Genomic DNA, 20,869 nt, shown 5'->3' on the forward strand with positions numbered 1-20,869 from the left:
TAGGCAGTTTATTCAGTTCTCTGATATACTTTTTAGGACTAAGTGGGAGGAGGGAAATGAGCTAGCAATTTAATTTGTTTTGTTCATGCCCATGGTCAGGTTACAGTGCATCTATTCAAGCTTCTCCCTGTTCTTTCCCCAGACACTCCCCCTTGGGAATTGCTGGCTTTGAACTTTGCCTGTTACGAGTGTGTTTTCCTGATACATGGTTAATATTGATATATCTGAGCCAGCTACTATCTGCATAGTTTATAAAAAAAATTCTTGCTAATCTCTTTATTCATCTTTTAGCAGCAGCTTCTGCCAGATACTGAAGTGGTCAATTGTTTTGTGGGAGTTCACTTTCTCACTGAACCTGTGATTAATACCCATATTTCTAAAAAAAATCTAGTTTTAAAAATTGAAATATCTTTTCTGATATATGCAGCTCAGCCTTATTTTTAAATATTAACAAGTTGTGGATGCACTCAGGTTACTTACAGAACATTTTTAGCTCAAGAAGTCTGCAACGGCTCTTTCGAGGATTCTGGCACAAAAAGTACCCACTGTGAAGCATTTGCCAATTTGTCATTTTAAGGTCCACAGAGTTATTTTTAGAGATGCTTTTATTTGATTTTGTGGTAATGGAAATAAAGTAGCAGCTTTCTAAGAGTTCTTGTTGCTAAATAAAATCATGAGAATTAAGTTGTTTCACAGCTTAATTCTTCTGTCTTTATTTCTTTACAATTTATGGCACAAGAGAGGAAATAAAACCTTTTAAACAACTGCTGACGTAATGTGAGAAAAATTACATGTGGAGTATGCTTAGATTTGAATTTTCTGCAGAAGCAATTAAAGATGTTACAGATAAGATTCCACAGAGCACACAACTCCTACAGAAATCCCAGAACAGCTAGAAAGGTAAAGTGAGGATACAGAGACACAGTTGCTGCCCAGCTTTGCAGAGATCTTTAAATACTATATGTGACAAGATTTTTTTTCATCTCCAAATGCAAAGATGTGCATTGATTATCTACCAATTGAGTGCCTAATACTCTGATAAACAGCAAAGCATTATGGAAGTGCTGAAGAATGTCCTTAAGCTAGAAGAATATTGTGGCTCAGCACAGATGGACGCCCATATCAGCTACAGTGTTTGCAGGCGTTGCTATTTTGACCATGTTTATGACAGCATGTGTGACAATTACTATTGAGACATGAAGATGCACTTCAGTGAGTTGCATGTGGGTAGCAGCAGCATCTTAGTTAGTAGTTGAGGTAAATATCCACTCAGATACAGCATGGATGGAACAGGGAGGATAATGATCCTGCTGGGGACTATGTGTAGCTCACTCTCAAGTCTCAGTTTTAAAATCAAAATTCTTGCAGAAGGAAAAAGATGTTGAGAACATTTAAATTATGGGTCCATATGATTCCTGGCCAGTTCTTCGACTGCTGGCAGATATCTGCAGTCCTCTCTTCCAGATGCATCTTTTCTTTTTCATGTTATTCTTCTTGTCTTTAAAAGTTAGAAAGCTTGGAGGCGTAGGGAAGGAAAAATGTTTAAATTGTGATATAAGACCGGGAGCCATATTTCTACATGCATACAGCAGTAATTAACTTCATGTCATTATGCTGTAAAGTTGCCCTACCCATGGGTGTATCCAGCCTTCGGTGAGCAAGTGCCCAGCAGAGCAGAGACATTATCATCATTTCCTTGTCTGCTGCAAGTTGACTCATGTTGGGCCCTTCAGAAGACAAAGTTGGTGGATCCCTATATTGCTTGCTCCTGTTTGAATCTTATTACAGTTCTTACTTATATTGTAATAATTGGCATTCATTATGATGTTGCTGCCTTTACCAAACTTTAACCAAATGTAACAAATTTAAAAAATCTGTGTTGGCCAGCTGGCTTTCCAGGATAATATAGCTGTGTCCTGAGAAAATGTTGCCTGAACTTTTATGTGTATGTGGAGAATTAAGTATGTAATAATTAAATAATTAATTCTGGACAAGAATTAATTATTGTTCAAGTTAGGCCAAGTTACAAACACTTGACAGCGTTTTCAATACATTTGAAATAACTATATTAATTATCACTATTGTAAATATTTTTAATATTTTTCCATAAAAGGAATTGTTATATTATTCTGCCAATAATTATCAACACAAAAGAGGTGCTGTCTAACTGTTCAAAGTTTTAATTTTGGAAGAAAGGGACAGAATTATTTTTAGGATTGCTCTAAAATGAGTGGTTTCTGTTTAGCATTACCTTGACAATGGAGGTACAGGAGCTTTTTGACCTTTTTCATTTAGAAATGTCCTCTAAATTGTTTTTAAAATTAGACTGTAAACTCTGAAGACATACTAGTCACTTGTTTTATCCTTATGAAACCTAACTGCTAGTATAGTTTTCCAGTTGTATTCTCCTACGTCCAGTGTCTCTGTAAACCTCATTCTGTTGAGTATTTGTTCTTCAGTTTGAGATTTGACTTTAGCCTTATAAGGTGTACCCAAGCACTCTCTTATTTGACAACTGTAATGTCTCACAGCCACACTTAATAGTAGCAAGAATTTTTTTTTTTTTTTTTTTTTAGATCTGAATACAGTTTTTCCTATTTGTGTCTTCTTGTATTTTCACTTCTGTTGTACTGTGATCTGCAAACACATGGCATATGTGCACACACACATATTTAAGTATATACTAAGGCTGACTGGATGTACTAAGCCCACTCTTGTCCTGGTAGTGTTTTATTACTTTTATGTGGACAAAGCTGTTTTTAGGGACTAGGCTCTGTAGCATTGGAGATGCTTTGACATCCAGACATAGAGCGCTGGAAATTGATTGGCATGCTGTGTATTATACTTGGAGTGTGAAGATTCAGTCTGAGTTTGAGTGAGTCATTGAGATAATGTAATTTTAATTTAAATGCTTTTGATTTGATTTTGATTAAAAGATACAATTAAGATTTCCTAGCCTATTCTTAAACTTTTACTCCTGTAAATAGCTTCCTTGTTGAAGTGGTTCTGAAGTATGGTAAGGCATCGGAATTTGATCAATAATTAGTTTTCCTGGAATTGCACTGGATGGAATTGGATTGATCTTTGCTCAAGGCCTCAGCTTTCATAAGACAAGCCACATGTGTGTGCTCCATTTCCTGACTGCTCCTCCATGCTGAGGCAGGGCTGTGTAGTTCTGCATAGAACTGGGTTTGGGAAGTAGCTTTCCTTACCCAAGACAAGTGGCTGCAGCTCTGCCTTTGAATATCTAGGATTGATACAAAGTCCTGAAAAAAGGATCTAAACCAATAAGGCTGTTTTGATAACAGAAAAAAAAGCATTTGAAAAAAAAAAAGCTGTTGGTCTTGCCATTGAGGAGCCATTGATCTTCTTCATATTATTCTTTAGTCTTCCCCTTTATTTTTTTTTTTTTTTTATTTTGTTGTCTCCCTGTTTTGGTTTTTGTATGAATAGGGTTTTTACTCAGCTCAATTACAGTTACAGAGATGCTTAACTGTGGTCACAGTCACATCATTCTGAATAATAAAAAAATGTTTCGGTCAATGAAACCACCTTGTATATTTTACTTTTCTTTTTGTTGTGGGTTAACTATTGTGCTCTATATAACTATACTGATAAAATAAGCAGTAGTAGAGAATGCTTCCAGGTATGATGTTGACTTCACTGCTGGATTGTTTGAGTGCTGTTTAAGTTTTGGCCTTCATCTACTAGAATTCTCCTAAATAGTATCCAGGGGAAGGTCAGTGTAAGCAAAGCTAAGGAGTATTTCCAGAGCAGAGACGTTGTCTTCTGGATATTGCAAGTTTTGAACCGTATTGGGTGTTTTCTCACATGTGGCCTCAGTAACTTCGAGTACATTCAAGATTGTTTATGTACTAGTGCAGAAGTAGCTGGAGAAACTCAGGATGTGTATGTAAATTATTGTTACACATTGGACAATATCCAAAACATCTTTCATTGCAATGTTTGGACATTGCTATGAAAGATGACGTAAACCTTTTTAGTGTGTTGTTTCACTCAGCCATCATGATATAAAGGAGAGGTTTACACTTCAATTATGTCCATTTTCAAGATGTGTGCTCTCACATAATCTTTCTTGGAGACACTGCATAATCATGTTGTAAAATTGCGATATTTTGACTGGACAAGTTTTTGTTTGTTTCTTCTTTTGAATTAATTGCTTTATTAGAATTAATGAATTTTGCTAAGAGAGGGCTATTTGAGATGGGAAGGGAGCAAAAATGTGTCATTTAATAATATGTTTTACAGCATTTCAATTTTTTTTTTGCAGTGTATCCCTGTATCGGGGAAATTGCCGACCTCTCCGGTTTGAGCCACCAATGCTGGACTTCCATGAACAGTAAGATGAAAAGTCTTTTGATCTATTTGGTTATGCAAATCAAAACAAAATAAAAAACCAACCAAACAAAAAAGCCCCCAAACAAACAAACAAACAAACCCAAAAAACCCTCCATCCACTGCAAAAAGCAAACAACAAGTAACAAACAAAAACCCAGAAAATTAATAGGAACAGCATCTAAAGCTGGAAAAGGTTGTATACAAAGATTGCATTATTAGATTGTAGGGGTAATTGACCTACACAGGGCTGCTGTACTCATTATCACGTAGTATTAAGTGACCTGTCAGCTGCTGTGTTTTTGATGATTTAGGTACTTGTACAGCTGCTCTGCAGAGTGGACAGTTTTAAGTCTTGAATGTAATGTTCTGAGGTGAGATTACCCCTCTGCTTGAATATAACCTGTGTCAGTGAGCATGTACTCTAGCACATCAGTTTTACTAGGGCTTTGGTGGCAAAAAAACTGGCTGTGGATCTGCAATTATTAGAACACTAATGTTGAGTTGTGAAAATACAGCCTCAAGCAGAGCAAATAGCCTCCAGGAACTTAGCTCTGTGTTCTCTACCTTGCGACTGGTTGCTGTTTCCATTAAAGAAAAGAAGGAAGGAAACCAGATGTTTCACCGATGTACCTGTTAGTTCTGAGAACTACTTCAGTCTTAACTTTACTTACCATGACCTGGTTACTGGTTATAGGTAGCTCCAATCCCTTTTCTTCCCAACAGTCAAAAGTGGTTCTGGAGTAGATGTTCATGGAGCTTCTCTGCATGATTGATGCTAGAGCAATGCAAACTGTAGTGAAGGCATTTCAAACATTTGTTACCAGTTCAGCCTGGAAGAATGACAACAGCCCAGGTGTGCCTTAGCACAGCATTCCCTCCTCCATCCTCAGCCAGTGTGCTGCTGCTGGATGAAAGGCTGTTTCATTTACAGATAAGCCGCAGATTATTAATAAAAATGTAGTACCTCTTTCTTTTGGAAAGACTGTTGTGCAGTGTGGTGACTATGGATTTGTGCAAGGAAGCTGCTGGGTACTGACATGGTGCATACTTGTGTCTATCTGAAAGAGGAGAAGCCATAACTGTGTTCTGGTTGCACAGAGTAGCTTTCCAGAAATCACCTCTATACAAAAAAACCTAGTGTAAATGTCACTAAATAACAAAGCTGTATGAAAATGCCTCCTTTTACAGAACTTACTTGTACTCAGTCTAACAAAATTGTGGCTTTACTTACGATTAAAGATAGAGTAAGTTGCTCTGCCCCCTCATTTTCCTTCAAAATTTCTTTTAGCTTTTGATGTGTGATTTTGTTGTTTTTCTTCCTGATGTCAGTAACCAGTCCTAGGTAGGAGAATATTCAGTTTCTGAACTGAATAGCAAAATATCTCGTGGTAAGCCCTACTCTACTGCTTCTCTGCTACAAGAAAAGTAGGCTATAGTTAATAAATTATTTTAGTGAGTGCAGTATGAATTCAAACTTACAGAGCAGTGTGCTTTTTGTTAGAGCTATTGTAAACTCACCAATTGATTTGAGTTTAGGTTAGTTTATTTTAAAAACTGTAGAAATTTTCAGTTCATAGTAATTCTAGACTTTGGTTTTGGGAATGTATTTTATACACCTTTTTCTATGAATAAATTTGATGTTCTCTGAGATATCTTTTAAAGGTTATCTAGTATTTGCACGCTTATGCTTTGAAGAAAGCTGCACGTGCTTTTTTGTTTTGTGGACTTCCAAAGATGATTTTTTTCTCCCTTACTACAAGTAGATCTAAGACAGTACCATAAATACTTTAAGTCCTTCTACATCATATTTTGGCCTTTTACATAAGCTGTTCTGGTCAAAGCTAAAGCTACTAAAGAAATAGTATAAATCTAATACAGTGTTAAAAGCAGCACAGATCTCTAACTTGGGAATGGCTCTGTATGATACATGCTAATTGCACTGAGGGATTGCTGCCTTCTGTCAGTTAAAATAAGGAACCTGTGTGTTAGATCTTGATTCACTGTGTGTTCCTTCATTGGTTTGGGTGGCTTTTTTTTGGTAGCTCATTTTTTGGTATATAATTAATAATCTTTTGTCATTTAGCTTATAGTCTCAGGCAGCAATCCTCTTGTGATTTATTAAAACTTAAAGGAGTTGCCAAAAGCAATTTTCAAAAAAGTTTAGATGTGGAGCCCCAAAGTTTATTTTAAAATCTGTGAACCAACTCTGAGAAATGCTGAGTAACTCAGCCTTATGGTGGGAACAAGCTGCAGGTGCCAAGCACCTCGAAGTCAAATAATGCAGATTTAAGCTTTTGAGTTTTTGCCTTTTAAATCAGACAGGGTTTTCACATTCAAATTGTTTTTTCTGTCTTTGTTATTAATGCATTTTATAAAAGGCATAAAATGTGTGTTTAGTTTCTGAATAAGTACTATACCCAAGGGGTGTTTTGTTAATAGGTAGCATGTAGCATATAGTAGAGCAAACTTGTTCCAAGTTCATGTTTATGCTGAGCTGTCAACATGTATCATACCTAGGCTAAAGAAAGATCTAATATTTATTTTCAGTTGTAAGTCAAACCATTCTTCCTGTGACATTTTGGTGTGCTACAAGTGTGTGGGTTTAATCAGTTGTTTCAAAAACATGTCAACTTAAACAGAAAGAATAGTTAATAAAAGTTACTTTATCTCAGAAAATCAAAACCAGCATTAAGTTGATAAATATGTGTTGTAGACACACTTCCTGTATTCCACCTGGAGATGAGATTACAATAATGGCCTTTTACTTCTGGTTTATAACAGTTGGAGTTTTTTTAATGCTGTTTTAATATAAAGCAAACCATATTCTATCACTTTGAAGGTAGTCCAGGTAATCTCACATTTATCAAAAGAAATGCATGCTGTATGTTAGGATATGCAAATCTTTAGCTCACTTGAAGAGATCCCAAATGTTCTCTGTATACATTAAGCCTCTGGGAATGGGATAGAACTGAGGCAGGTTCTCCCATATTACTGTGCCAGGGGACTACTTGATCTAAGTGTGGAATACTCATTTGGGTATTTAATGTGTAAGCCTCTTTCTTGTGTTTCTGAAGCAACACCAATATTTTTCTGAAACAAATTCTGCAACATTTTCAGTGTCGGAGATTTAGAGCTTTAAAGAAAACAAGAAAAAAACCTTACACCTAAAGGCAGCTCCACAACTAGCTGGCTTTTTTTACCAGCATTCTGTTCCTTGTATTCTCTTCTAAACTCTTACTCTCCCCTGTTGTTAAATGGGAATAACTGAGGTGTTCTACAAACAGTAATCATCATGTTGTTCTCTGTAGCTTTGGGAGTTGCTTGCTCAGAAGTTATTTTGACAGAACAGTCATTATCTATATGACATTCTCTGTTTAAAACAGTTCTTCATATTAGAGATCTTATAGATTGCCACCTGGGGTGAAGGCTCAAGAATACTTTTACAGGGCAGTTTCCATTCAGTTCTTGCACCCATTTGTGGGAGTATGTGGATCTTCACAGATCTCAATACATTGCCTTCATCTTTGTTAATTCAACTCTGACAGTATCATAAGTGAAGTTTAAGTTCTTTAACTAATTTTTTTTATAGAGGTACCTTATGATACTGGAGCACTTGTGTATTGAGTATTTTAGAATTCTACCACAATACAAGCTAGAACTTATCAAATTTTTTTAAAAATCTGGAGATACTTTAGAAGAAGTTGATATCCTGCCCCTGTTTCCTAGAAATGATTGGTAATATATGAAATTACACTTCTGGTTGCAGTAATATTTTAATCCTTGATTAACATATTCTTCTGTGGTGAATGGAGGTTCTTGCTTCACTCAATTTGAGCGAGGTCTCATTCTCAGACAAAATTTTCTCATTGGTAGGGCATTATTCCGAAGTTCTTTATTTTAGTTTTATATTATTATCTCATTCTGAATTTCCTTTGAAGTATTTTGGTTAGGGGATTTTTGTAATGTTTTTGTATTTCTTGTTTGTGAACTCTAGTATTTGGCAAGATATTCTGTGCAGGCTTAAGCTGGGCTTGAAAGCAATTGCTTGGCAATGTTCAAATACTGAGACCTTGCAGGTGTGGAGACCTTATATTTCTCTAAGAAACATAAGAGACATGCTTTACTTTAAGGACAGGATTGTGTCAGAATGGGTAAAAATCTGGACAATATAGCCTGTCTTAAACCTATCTTAATATACCTCCCTTTGAATCTAGACTGCACTGCCTACAGTTATTCTTCTAATTACATGAACTAAGAACAAGAAGACAAATTAAAAGGGGGCATTTAGAAAGTGAAGGCATATCATGAATGCTGTACTGCAGTGTAAACGGATTTATATCCTTGTAAGGCTTGATTGGTGTAAAAATTAGGGGAGGACTAGCATGGGAATGGAGAAATATTGTTAACAATTTAGCTATTGGAAATTTTCCTGGGCTATGGATGAAATGTTTGCATCTGCTGGATATACAGTAGATATTTACATCCTTAAAGCCACAGGAGTTACTTGAAGTATCATAGGATTGATATAAGTTTAGCAAAATGGTCTGTTTTCTTCATGAACTCTAATCCCTTGTATAAAAAATAGTGAAGAATTTTAGCAAGTAGAGAATTTACTCAGATGACTATTTTTCCTACATTTTAAGTAAGTTGCCTACAATGTGCATCCAAATGTTTACACAGTACATTTGATACACTTGTAATGTGTGAGTTTGAGATTGTTGAAATTTTAAAGAAATGTTGCTAAAGGAAATTTCATTTCCCTTGGAATTTGCTGAATGTGAGAAATTGTTGACAGTAAATTGACATTTCATCCAGATCTGCCTCAGGTTTTGTTCACATATCATGCTAGACTGCACAATGCTGCTGAAAGTTCATTGCACTCTTGATTCATTCCAATCACACTTGGTGACATGGTTGGATAAACTCTACTACTTGTGTATGTGGTTTTGATAACTGTTTGGAAAAGGTGTGATTTTGTTGCATGGAATCTACATTAGATTCCTAACTTAAAATGGAGCACTTGCTCTATTTAGTATGTTACATTGACACCAACTTCTTGTCAAGTCTTATGTCAAAGAACTTTCTATGTTAAAAGTCAGTGAAATCTGGAAACTAAGAAACAACCAATGTATAGGTTAGTAGGTATACAAAACCAAAACCCTTCTGTTTTCTTCTGCTTTTCTGAGTTGGAGACATGTTTGAGAATGCAAATGTATGTGCTTCAGCTACTCTTAACTTCAGGTAAAGAAGCCACTTGCCTGTGTCACTCAACCGGTTTTGTGTGAAGCAGGAAGAATGCTGTACTCACTATTTCTCTGGTTTTGTACGTGATGCAGGCTTCCTTTCTGTAAGGAAACTAGCATTTTCTTCAGAAGGAGGCACAAAAGGCATTCTCTTTCAGTCTCTGGAGGTAACCTTGTAAGACCAGCTCGTTTGTTTCTTTTAATTAAAAGTAGTTGGATACGTTACAAAGTCAACACCCAAGTTCTTATTGTTGGAGCTTGCTCAGTCTGATCTTCTGGCTGGAGAACGATCTTCATTGGTTCAGGAAGTTCCAGAGCCTGGGAGAGTGTCCAGGGCACATGACTTTGTAGGCTTTCCACATTACTCTTCTGCCTTCTAGGCATCTGTTATTCACCCCTGTCTGATAGGATACTGTGTGACAGGATACTGATTTAACCCTTGTGACACTTCTGATATGTTGTGTGACAACAAGTTTTACAATTGCCTCTGCACTTGCCAAAGATGCTAAATGAAAAAAATCCATGGAGGAAAACATGTCAAATTCTCAAGTGTATGAGGAATTTACCAGAATTGACTATTGACTATATTTACCTATATTCCCAGCATTTAAAAATGTATCTAGGAAGCTTTTGATTGACTTCATCTCTCTCTCCAGTCTCATTAGAAAGAGTAAGGGATGGGAGAGGAAGAATATATCTGCTGTATTCATATATTTTTCTTTTCAGTAATAGATCTGTATCAGTTTTCATAAATCAAGTGAGCTTAAGCTGTGTGCAGTAAGAAAAAAAATTAATTGCTCTTTCAAAAGGGCATTTATAAAATTTGTATTTGCTTCCCAATGAGTAGCTACATATTTTTGCCAGTCAGTTTTGGGCCAGTAACTCAAGGACTCATCTCCCCAAAATTTGCAAGAGCTTATTTCCATTGTCAAAATAACCTACCCTTTGATCACTGGAAGAGCAGTGAATTCCAGTACAAGGACATGCTTACAGTACACTGCAGGTGCTAACTCAGACTTTGAAAAGAGTTGAGTTGCAGCAGTAAAAACATTAACACAGGCTTCTTTATCCATTTGACCAGGTGCCTCACCCTTGTTAATTAGCATCTTCTCGTCTAGGTTGTGGTATCAGGGTTTTTTTTATCAGTGTAGATTAACCTTTTTATGCAGGGACAAAGAATCAGGAGCAAAATCTTACATGCTTTGATAGTTCATGTTTGCCTGAAGGTCTGTGTCTATACCAGCTTCTCACAATGAAAAATACTAGCTGTGACTGCTCTGGGAAATTCTGCTGTAAAATTTGGCATCAGCTACAACCACACTTGTGCTGATCATTGTGGTTTGATAATCTGCAGTTTGGAGGGCATCCCTTATGAGATTATTGCTTGGTATGCAGGCTCATTAGAGGTGTCTGGTGCGCATTGCCCTACCTGGATTTTACCATGTCTAATTGCAGAAAAAACAGGTGAGGTTTATGAGGTCCTATTTCTTTATATTTGTGTAAGATCACACTTAAAGAATATAAGGAAAGCTGTATCTCAGCCAAATGTAATACTGTAATACCAGACTCACTGTTTCAAAATCGGAATTATCAGCAAAAGAGTAAAGTAAAACAAAGTCCTAACATCAGAATTCCTTTTTAGTGCCTTCTGACTTTATTACCTATAATTATACTGTGGTAGTTGAGTTTGGAATATGAAATTAGTGAGCTATGGTGGTGGTCATGGCTGTTCCCCAACCAGTTTGTTTTTATAGATTTGAGCCTCTCAAACAGATGTATAGTCCCTTCTTTTCACAACTGGAAAAACATGAAGGTCTTAAAGGTTGTTAATATTTGAAAGATTTCCTGGCTAACGAGTTTTATTTGCAAACTGCCTTTCTGACAAAAGCAGACTGGTGGTTTGCTGTTGCGACTTCATTCAACATCATTTTCTTGGCTTTGTGATGTTTCACACACTTAAGTGTGCATCATAAGTGTCACTGAAGCAACTCTGATGTTCAGTTTTCAGTACATAGCTGTTTCTCTTTAGAGACCACAGATGATACACTAGTTGCATCATTTACTCATATGTAATATACTGATTAAAATCTACTCATCTCTTTCTTCTTGCTGTTGTGATTGGAAGGAACTGTTCAGTTTGAGTCTCGTTTTTGGTGTCAAGTCCTCATATGAAGAGTGAGTGCTTTGTTATAGAGTAGGAAGATTATTTCCCCTTCTTGACAAGCTGCTAAACGTTTTGTGGGGAGAAGTACCCAACAACTGCACAGTTGCAAGCAAAGGAGTTGCACTAAGGCACTGGGAGCATGTCTTCCACTAAGGAGAGTGAAAAATTGTAGTGGGAACTACAGAACAGACAGCTGATCTTCAGGCTACAAGAGATCAGTGTTGGAGGAGATTGACTGTTTTATTTCTTCCGTATTTTTAAAAAATTTTGGTGTTGGTAGAATCTGGGTAGTGCTTTAAGGCTGACCACTTTGTCTAAACAAGGAATTTGCTGCAAAAATGTTGACTGGTATAGAAGCTTCTGCTTTTCTTAGTTACCCAACAGATAAAATACTCAAGGCTATCTGTAGTGATGTCAGTAAAAGAGTGTTTGAAGCAGTGTGTTTGTAATTCAGGGAGTACTGGGTAACTCCCTATCAGCAGACACTTTTCTTGGTTGTGAATTTGCATGTTTGTTTTTATGGTGGGATTTTTGGTGGAAGTGAGGGCAGAGATGAGGAAATTTGGAGGGCTGGCTTTCATTTGCATTCCTCTGATCTGGGAAGCTTTTTCCTAGCAAAAAAACAGGTGCATAGGTTTGCTGTTTAATTCCATTGATCAACAGTATAGCAGTTACAGTAGTTTATGCAAAAGGTCAGAGCTGATAAACTATTTCCTTTTCTGATGTCCCCATGTATGCTAGCAAGAGATGGAAGTATTTTCTGTTAGGACTTAACCTGGACATTTGGTTTTGTACAGGTTTTGAAAGGTGAGAGGAATTCTGGTCTCTGTCACTGGTAAAGTTAGAAGAGTCAAAATGTGATTTTTTGACAGTGAAAGAAGGGTTTGCTGACAGCAATATGAAATTAGGTGAACTCAGCAAGCAAAGAGTTTTAGAGTGGCAGACTGTAGATATATTTTTGTTAGTGATGATGTCGTTTATTGATGGTTAATTGTGTTTTTGAATTAATAACATGGTTTTTAGCATCTGCTTCATGCATAGGAGGTTCTGTAACCACGATCACTTCATAAATTGTGGCATAGTGTGTTTATTGTCACTGAATTCTCCATTCAATAGAGCCTTTAATTTACAATAAAGTTACATTGCTTTATCTGTTGTGATATATTCCACACCCCACTCTAAGCTGAAAAACTGCAGTAGCACATATTAATGTGGTCTGCTAAGGTTAATTGAGGATGGCTGAACAGCTGCCTGTTTCTGGTCATCATCACTGCAGCTACTACAGGTAGTAATTCTTATCAGTAGTTTGGGTGTCCTTGCAGTGTTTGGAGCAAGTGACATGGGAGAGAGTGCTACAGGGACTACATGTAGCCTGAAGGTTAAGAGTTAGCTGTTTTGAATTCCAGAATTCAAAATGCAGCAGTTTTTAATCTGTAAACTGCATGCTTTATTAGTGCTTTGGTGCTGATACTTAAGATGTATGGGTTAAAAGGCATGAAAAAAATTCTGAAGAGACAGTAAAGTCTGAAAAATAATTGCTGAAACAGGAACATCTATTGTCACCTCAGCTGTTGTAAGCAAAATGAAACTAGCCAAAAGCTTGTGTCAAATGAATTTGTTAGCATGTCTTGTTACTGAAAACTTGGGTGGTTGACTGTGGACTTCCATCTTTCAGGGTTCCTAAATTCTAGAATTTTTCTTAAGCCTTTTTTTTTTTTTACTTAAGGTATTAATTCAAATAAATATAGAAATAAAATAGTGGTTGCTGTACATGTCTGCATACTTAATTCTGTAGAATGTATTATAAAATATAGTACCAGAAAAGTTCTGGGTAAGACAACTTATCAGTGCTCATCACTTTTTCTCCTATCTGGTGTAATGCAAAAAAAGTCCAATGCTTTATTGTCTAGATTTCTGACACTTTGTAAATATTTTCTCTCTCTTTTTTTGACAGGCCAGTTGGAATGCCAAAAATGGAAAAAGTTTACCTACATAACCCTAGCTCAGAAGAAACAATTACATTAGTATCAATATCTGCTACAACATCACATTTTCATGCATCATTTTTCCAAAATAGGGTAAGTTATTTTACTTTCTCAAAATTAGCTTTTCTTCTTTCTCTCAAATCTGAATGGAAACTTCTCTAAAAGAGTGACTTACTGCAATAATTACATATCTAGAAGTATTAAATACTGCAGTTCTTCATCTCATATTAGAGCAAATTTGAACTGAGCACAGAAACACAAGGAGTCCTGACTATGTTGGAAATATATAATTGATGATTTAACAGCAGATCTCCTTTGTTGCTGAAGTGAGTACATTTCCTCAGAGCACTTACAGAAACAGACTCTTCCTATAAATTTTCTGAATATTCTGAGTCATGTGAAGTAGTGTTAGTGTGCAGTAGTTACTCCAGTGTACTTAGAGCTGTAAGTAATTATGATACAGGAACTTGCACGTTCAAAAGCGTGTTGTCAGCAGGGTTAACTGCTAACCACACTGCTGTGAAACTAGAGTCCTCTAGTTTCAGTTTTGTTTGCCTGGCCTGTGGCTTAGCAAGAGCCATGTAAATGTGAAAGAATTCAGAGATCCTGTCTGCGATAAGCAACCTGTTGCATTTATGGAAGTCTTGTAGCAGTTGCATTTCTCCAGTGACCTTTGAACTGTCAGTCTAAAATATTTTTGTGATAAGCTGAACTCTAAATTCAGAATTCAGTACAAAAACTCAATTAAATGTGATCCTACAATAGATAACAGTTCGAAATTATTGCTATTTTTAGTAGTTTATGCATTCCATTTATTTGGAAGTTCTACTTTTTTCTTTCCAAATCTGCTGTTGGCTTTCTAATGTCAGTATTCCACAAAGGACACATGAGGATTTCTGCATCACAAAAACTATTGTTCATCTGCATGATGCAATTTATTCAGTAAACAGTTTTACTTATCCCTCTGCTTGCTTGCTTTTGTTTTTTCCAGAAAATTCTTCCAGGAGGAAATACGTCCTTCGATGTAGTTTTCCTCGCAAGAGTAGTGGGAAATGTAGAGAACACTTTATTTATTAACACTTCTAATCATGGGGTATTTACTTATCAGGTAAGAGAATTATAGGCTTTTCAGAAAAGTGAAGTGTGACTCAGAGAAAGTAGTGTCTATTATGAGATGCATAACCGTCCAAGGATACTTGCATTGTAGTAGTGGGTTGTTGGTTTTAAGGGATTTTTTTTCCATCAACCCAGTTGAAGAAGTTTCCATCCCTGTTGTTTGTTGTAATGCAGATACACCATTGTAAGGATCAGTAAGGCAGTACTGTAAGCCAGATCAATGAAATTACATAGGATTTAAAATCCTTCCAATACCTTTATTGCATGTGTTATTTTAGTGGCTCATTGTAGGGATCTAGCTCATCTTTTAGCCTTTTACTTATCTGATCTGGTGGCAAGACAATGTTATTCATTAAGCTGGTAAAAAATTACTCACTGGAGATTCAGAAAGATAATTCAGACAGGTGAGAGAGACCAATAAGTGAAAAATGAGAGAAATCCTCTTGTTGAAAGAATATAGCTCTTACCATGACAATGTTTTGCAAACAAAACCAACAAAAATGCTTCCCAGTATAGATAGTTTTAATAATGATATGATTAAAGGCACCTTTCCTATTTCTTTAGCCTTTAGCTGGTATCTATCTATGGCACTCTATTCTAGAGGGTCAGAAAAAAAGATGGCTTTTTGATTGTCTGTTTTTCAGTGTATGTGTATATAGGAGTAATTAGCAGAAATGAGGAATAGCCTTTAGCTGCAAACTAAACCAGTTTCTTTATTTCAGAGCTTTAGTATGATACTGGTTTTAAAGAATTAATCATAAGTATTCTATAATCAAAAAGACTTTATGGTGGATTGCTGAAATGGGTGGGCATGTTAGGCTCTGTAACAATTACATACAGCTATTTAAGTTTGTGTTTCTTTTTCTGAACCAGGTGTTTGGCATTGGAGTTCCGAACCCCTATCGATTGCGCCCATTTATTGGGGCACGAGTTCCTGTAAATAGCAGTTTCTCTCCTATAATAAATATCCATAACCCTCACAGTGAACCTTTGCAGGTGAGCATAAGAGAAAAATCATTAAATGCTTGTTTATGGTATTAAACTGAAATTTTGTTTATTTTGGTACTACTTAAAATTCTGTTTGAACTTTAGAGCTATTTGAGATCATGTATTTCATATTACAAGATTTTTTTTTTCTGCTCAAATGCAAATCAGTTCTAGACATTTTAGATTATAGTTGCAGATCTCTTAATTTCCTAAATTGAGATTTTCCAGAGAAATTTCAATTTTTAAAAGGCTTGTTATTACTGAAAAATAAAGATTTAAACTTCACTAGTATTTAGGAGAAACACTGAAGCAATGCTCTAGAAATCACATAACGTGTATCACTAGCAAGTGGCTACATCAGCATTAAAGTGAATTTGTAAGTTATTCCAGTGATCAAGTAGTCACTAACCTATGCCATTGCCCATGATAATACCTGATAAGTAAACAGGATCCCTTTAAGGTTGAGTGCTGACATTTTCCTGTTGTCTGCCTCAGGTGGTAGAAATGTATTCCAGTGGAGGTGATCTCCATTTAGAGCTTCCAACGGGTCAGCAGGGAGGTACAAGAAAGCTGTGGGTGAGTAGTCATGTCTTGCAGCATTCATGGTATTTGTTTGGGAGGTTTTATTTTGATGTGAGCTTAGGCTTTGGGTTTTGGTTTTTTTTTACTAATGTTGTGTCTTGTCATATAATCATTTAAAATACCCCATAAAAATGGAAACAGTAGCAGGGTCTGTTAATATTATGGTAGTAGGAGTTGAATGAAAGGTTTAATTAAGATAAGCCATATGCATTGAGCTGTGCTGTTTTGAAATGTGAAGAATAAAATGATTCCCATTAGAATGAATTACACCTACCTGAGCTTTCTGTCCTGGAGACCTGTGAGCTGGATCTAACCCACAGTAAAATAATATACATCTTTTTCTGTTTGGTTTGCTGGTTAGGTTTTTTTTTTTAATTTGTCTTGGCTTTTTTGGTGGCGCTGGGATTTTTTAACTTAGAAAGTCCTTCCTGCAAATTACTATGAATGCACACATGGGTCAAAAATTAAGCTAAACAAACTTAGGAAGAAAAATCTATTATGGACTACTAAATAAAACAGCAGTGTGTGTAGCTGAAGTAAATCCCTAGATCATGTGTTGAGAGTGGCTAGAAACTGTTATGGGAAATACTCCTACATGCATACCCTGCAGCTACTCCCTCCTCATCATGTCTGCTGCTAGAGACAAGATAGTGGATTGGATGGACTTGTGGTCTGGCTCATTAAATCTGGTTTGAAGTAACACATACTGATATCTTTAAGTGAAATAAAATTTAGAAGCATCCTGAAGGTACAGTTTTTGGCTGAATGCTGTATGTCACACCATTGGTATTGTCCAGCTAGATACAAAACCTATTTTCCTTTTCAGTTAGAATTACTTGATTTTTTGATGACTGGTTTCTGGTCTAGGAGAGACTTCAGAGCCATTGGGCTCCTAAGTTTGTCTCTTGTTCAAGTGCATCATTACAGTAATGTGACAGTTATATTTGTTTTAGGAGAGTATTTCCAAGTGAGTTACAAAGGACAATCACAATTCTTAATTCTTCTATTTTCTGGAGAAAGTCCATTAGAATGGCAGTATTTTAGTTTTAGGTACAAAAGTTGCAAGGAAATACGTATTAACACAGATCACAACATTTTAAAAAAGGCAGTGGAAACAGATACCGAGGGTTAGATGTTCACATGAAAATGGATTTTAAAACATTATTGTCCTAATGTTTTTACACTGCTTTGGTTAAATTGCATTGCTTCTAAAGATAGCCCCTTACTGGTTGTCAGGAGAACTCAGGGGGGATGTTTTTCAGAGCATGAAGCTTTTTGGCTTCCCTTGGCCAGGTTGCCAGTTAAAGCAGTGATGACTCACATGTGAAAGCTTCCAGTGTCTGGCAAGGACTGATCCTCTTGTTTCCTCTATCCATCCATTTTCATACCCATTGGTATGCATTTTCATATAACCATTGGTATTTCAAAACAATAAGGCAGCTTTAAGAAATCAAACCAGTAGGAGGAAACACACAGATACATCATTGTATTGGTTATGTGAAGAGCAGTACTGCAGTTAGAAAAGCTTCAAAGCAGCAGAAATTACTTGAGATATGGTGATGATACTTTGACATATGGATATACATAATTGTATAAAATTGTTCTGATGCCAAATGTTTGAATGATTGGATGGAGCAGTCTGCACATGCAGGAGTATTTTTTGATCTGACCAGCTTTGGATCCCTAGTTACACATATGGAAGAGTCAGATCACATCCTTTGATACATTAATGAATGGCTGCATTATGTTGGGTCTGTAAAAACAGAACTTGAAATCTTCTTACTTTGATATTCAACAGCTTTCAAAATATACATCTGCAATCATTGTGCCTTAGAAAATTTCCAGTCAAGGTTTTCATCTTCTATTTAAAAACAAACGCCAAGCAACAAATGAAAAATCCAATCCTCAGACCTTCTGTAATGTGATGAGGAAGACAATCTGATGTTAGTATTTCAGCTGTAGTGCTGAAGTTAGTCTTGTGCTGCAAATGTGTTCAGAAAATACAGAAAGAGATGTCTTTCAAACCCTGAATGCAGATTAGAACTGGCAGAATAGGCATGGTACAGGAACTGAAATTAGTTTATTACTTTCTCTTGTAAATTACATGGTGACTAATAAACATGAAGCTCTACAAGCTTCTAGCTGAATGGAGTTGTGCACTGGTTTAGTTTGTGTTTAGCACTGAAGCTGCATGGCCTGTGTCTGCTTTGGAGAAAAAGCAGTGTGCAAATTCAGTATTTGATATTACTGTCAACATTTTTTCTGACTATCTTTTGTTTATTGCCAGATTCTGCTAATGTAGTCTTTTTTACCACAATTTGAATACATAAAACTTAGAATCCTAGAATTGTTAACTTAATCAAATGGGACATGAAAGTTCTCTTGCATATACCTAATTTTAATCAGTGTCATATTAGATGATTACAACTATCCTTTATAAATTTAATGGGAATTTTAGTTATATGAAGCCTATCTCTTCCTGCTATTGTAGCTTTTTCTCTTAACACAATTATATTCAATGCTTCTATTGTAATTATTTGGTGTGACAGCTTTTTTTGTAATTACTGCACTCTCATAGATGTGCTTTGGTTATTTATCAGGAAATACCTCCCTATGAAACAAAAGGAGTGATGAGAGCCAGCTTTTCTTCAAGAGAAGCAGATAATCATACAGCCTTCATTAGAATAAAAACAAATGCCTCAGACAACACAGAAGTTATTATTCTGCCTGTTGAAGTAGAAGTTACAACAGGTTCGTGAAAGAGTGGTTGGGGTTTGGTTGATTTTTGGGTTTGTTTAGTGTTTTGGTTGGGGTTTTTTTTCAATTATTCAAATTAATTAACTCTTAATATAATAAGAAAATTGTAATTTTATTTTTTCTTTTAAGCACCAGGAATCTATTCATCAACAGAAATGCTAGATTTTGGTACACTACGAACACAAGGTAAACCAGTCTTCAGTTCTCAAAGTATTGATCAGGAATAGGGTGGGGAGGGGAAAGCCCAGTACCTTTGTCCTGTTCAGGTTGCTTGTGGAATGATGCTTTTAAAAAGACAGATTACAACAGTGGGTCACAATAGTGCATAGATGCAAGAGTACTTGGGGTGTGTACAAGCAAGCAGTAGTTTGCACACCAGGTTGTAAGTTCAGTAGTAAGGTTAATGTTACACAGTTGCACATGGGTTAGTCTGAAAAGCATTTCAGTTGAATTAGTTTGTGTACTTGTGAAAACTGCTTCACTTCTAAGTCTTAATAATTTTCAGACAGGGGGGAAGTGAAGGTGGGCAAACTTGATCAAATGTTTTATGATAGGATCTTTTTTTAATTGCCTCTAACATATTTGGGCTTAACATTTAACATTAATGTTGTTTAGTGTTAAAAAGCAGTAAAAATACTAGTGATCAGAAAGTAGTAAAACTAGAGATATTTTTTGAAACTGTAAGAGGGATTTATTGCTGACAAAAGGCAGTATTTATCTTCTGTTCAATTAAAAAAAGATAGCTTCTGAAGAACTTTTCCATGCTACTTCTGAAACATGTAAAGATTTTCAAGTAAGAGTAATTTCTTCTGAACATGGTGCATCTGAAAAAGTCATTGATTATAGTATTTTTAGTCTGTTCACTTCTTAATGTGTTAGAAATATGAGTGGTAAGCTGAAGTATGTAATGCCTACTAATGCACAAAAAGGCGGTTTTGTTGGGACTAGCGATTTTGACTGGCTATTCTGTCGTGTTAGTATAACTTTTTAACACTGAACAGTGGAGGTATATAAGAAACCAGCTAGTGTAAATGACTTTATATAAGATTCACATGTTAAAATAGCCTAATAGACAGGTGTGTTTTTTGTTCTTTAACAGATCTGCCAAAAATTTTAAATCTGCATTTATTAAATTCAGGAACAAAAGATGTGCCAATTACAGTAAGTATGATTTCTTTCAGTTTGAAACTTTCTACATGGATTTACTTTTTCTCATAAAAATTGATGATTCACAGGTTTACCATGTAGTGGTCAGAATTAGAAGCTAGGTGATGTGTGACTGAAAATGTAACTTAATAGCAGAGCGGATAATTTTTATGCATGTTAAAATTAATTTGCATCATAGTCTCCTTTGAATGCTCTGAACAGCAGTTTTAGGCTGTACCTGCAATATCTGAACCTTTGGAAACTTGAGAACAGTAATTCATGTTCAGTGGGTGAGATTAATACAGTCTCTGTAAGATTCTTTGTCCTCATCACATTTACACATCAGTATATAAAGTGGTTCCCCAACATAATTTTTTAAGATAAGCCAAGAGTAGCTTTCAGGAGCTGCCTGTAAAATTACCCTTTTTTTCTTGAGTTTATCTGCTTTGTTGCTTGAAATAACAAAAGAAGCCAAAGACTCTAGGGCCCTTTACAGTCAGACCACTGGAGCTGAAAGTGAAGTGCAGCCA

At 36.0% G+C, this 20,869-nt stretch overlaps 1 protein-coding gene across 1 annotated transcript in view; it reads left to right on the plus strand.

The window, feature by feature from the left end:
- The window catches only part of TMEM131 (transmembrane protein 131), a 93,289-nt gene that overhangs the window by 33,038 nt on the left and 39,382 nt on the right, over positions 1-20,869 (plus strand). Inside the window, exons 4-11 of the mRNA XM_059493781.1 lie at positions 4,292-4,360; positions 13,721-13,844; positions 14,743-14,859; positions 15,741-15,863; positions 16,350-16,430; positions 19,037-19,187; positions 19,323-19,379; positions 20,293-20,354. Coding sequence (XP_059349764.1) covers positions 4,292-4,360; positions 13,721-13,844; positions 14,743-14,859; positions 15,741-15,863; positions 16,350-16,430; positions 19,037-19,187; positions 19,323-19,379; positions 20,293-20,354 — 784 coding nt within the window. The remainder of the gene's footprint in view (positions 1-4,291; positions 4,361-13,720; positions 13,845-14,742; positions 14,860-15,740; positions 15,864-16,349; positions 16,431-19,036; positions 19,188-19,322; positions 19,380-20,292; positions 20,355-20,869) is intronic.

Source organism: Ammospiza nelsoni, chromosome 2 (genome assembly GCF_027579445.1).
Source record: "Ammospiza nelsoni isolate bAmmNel1 chromosome 2, bAmmNel1.pri, whole genome shotgun sequence".
Taxonomy (NCBI): Eukaryota; Metazoa; Chordata; class Aves; order Passeriformes; family Passerellidae; genus Ammospiza; species Ammospiza nelsoni.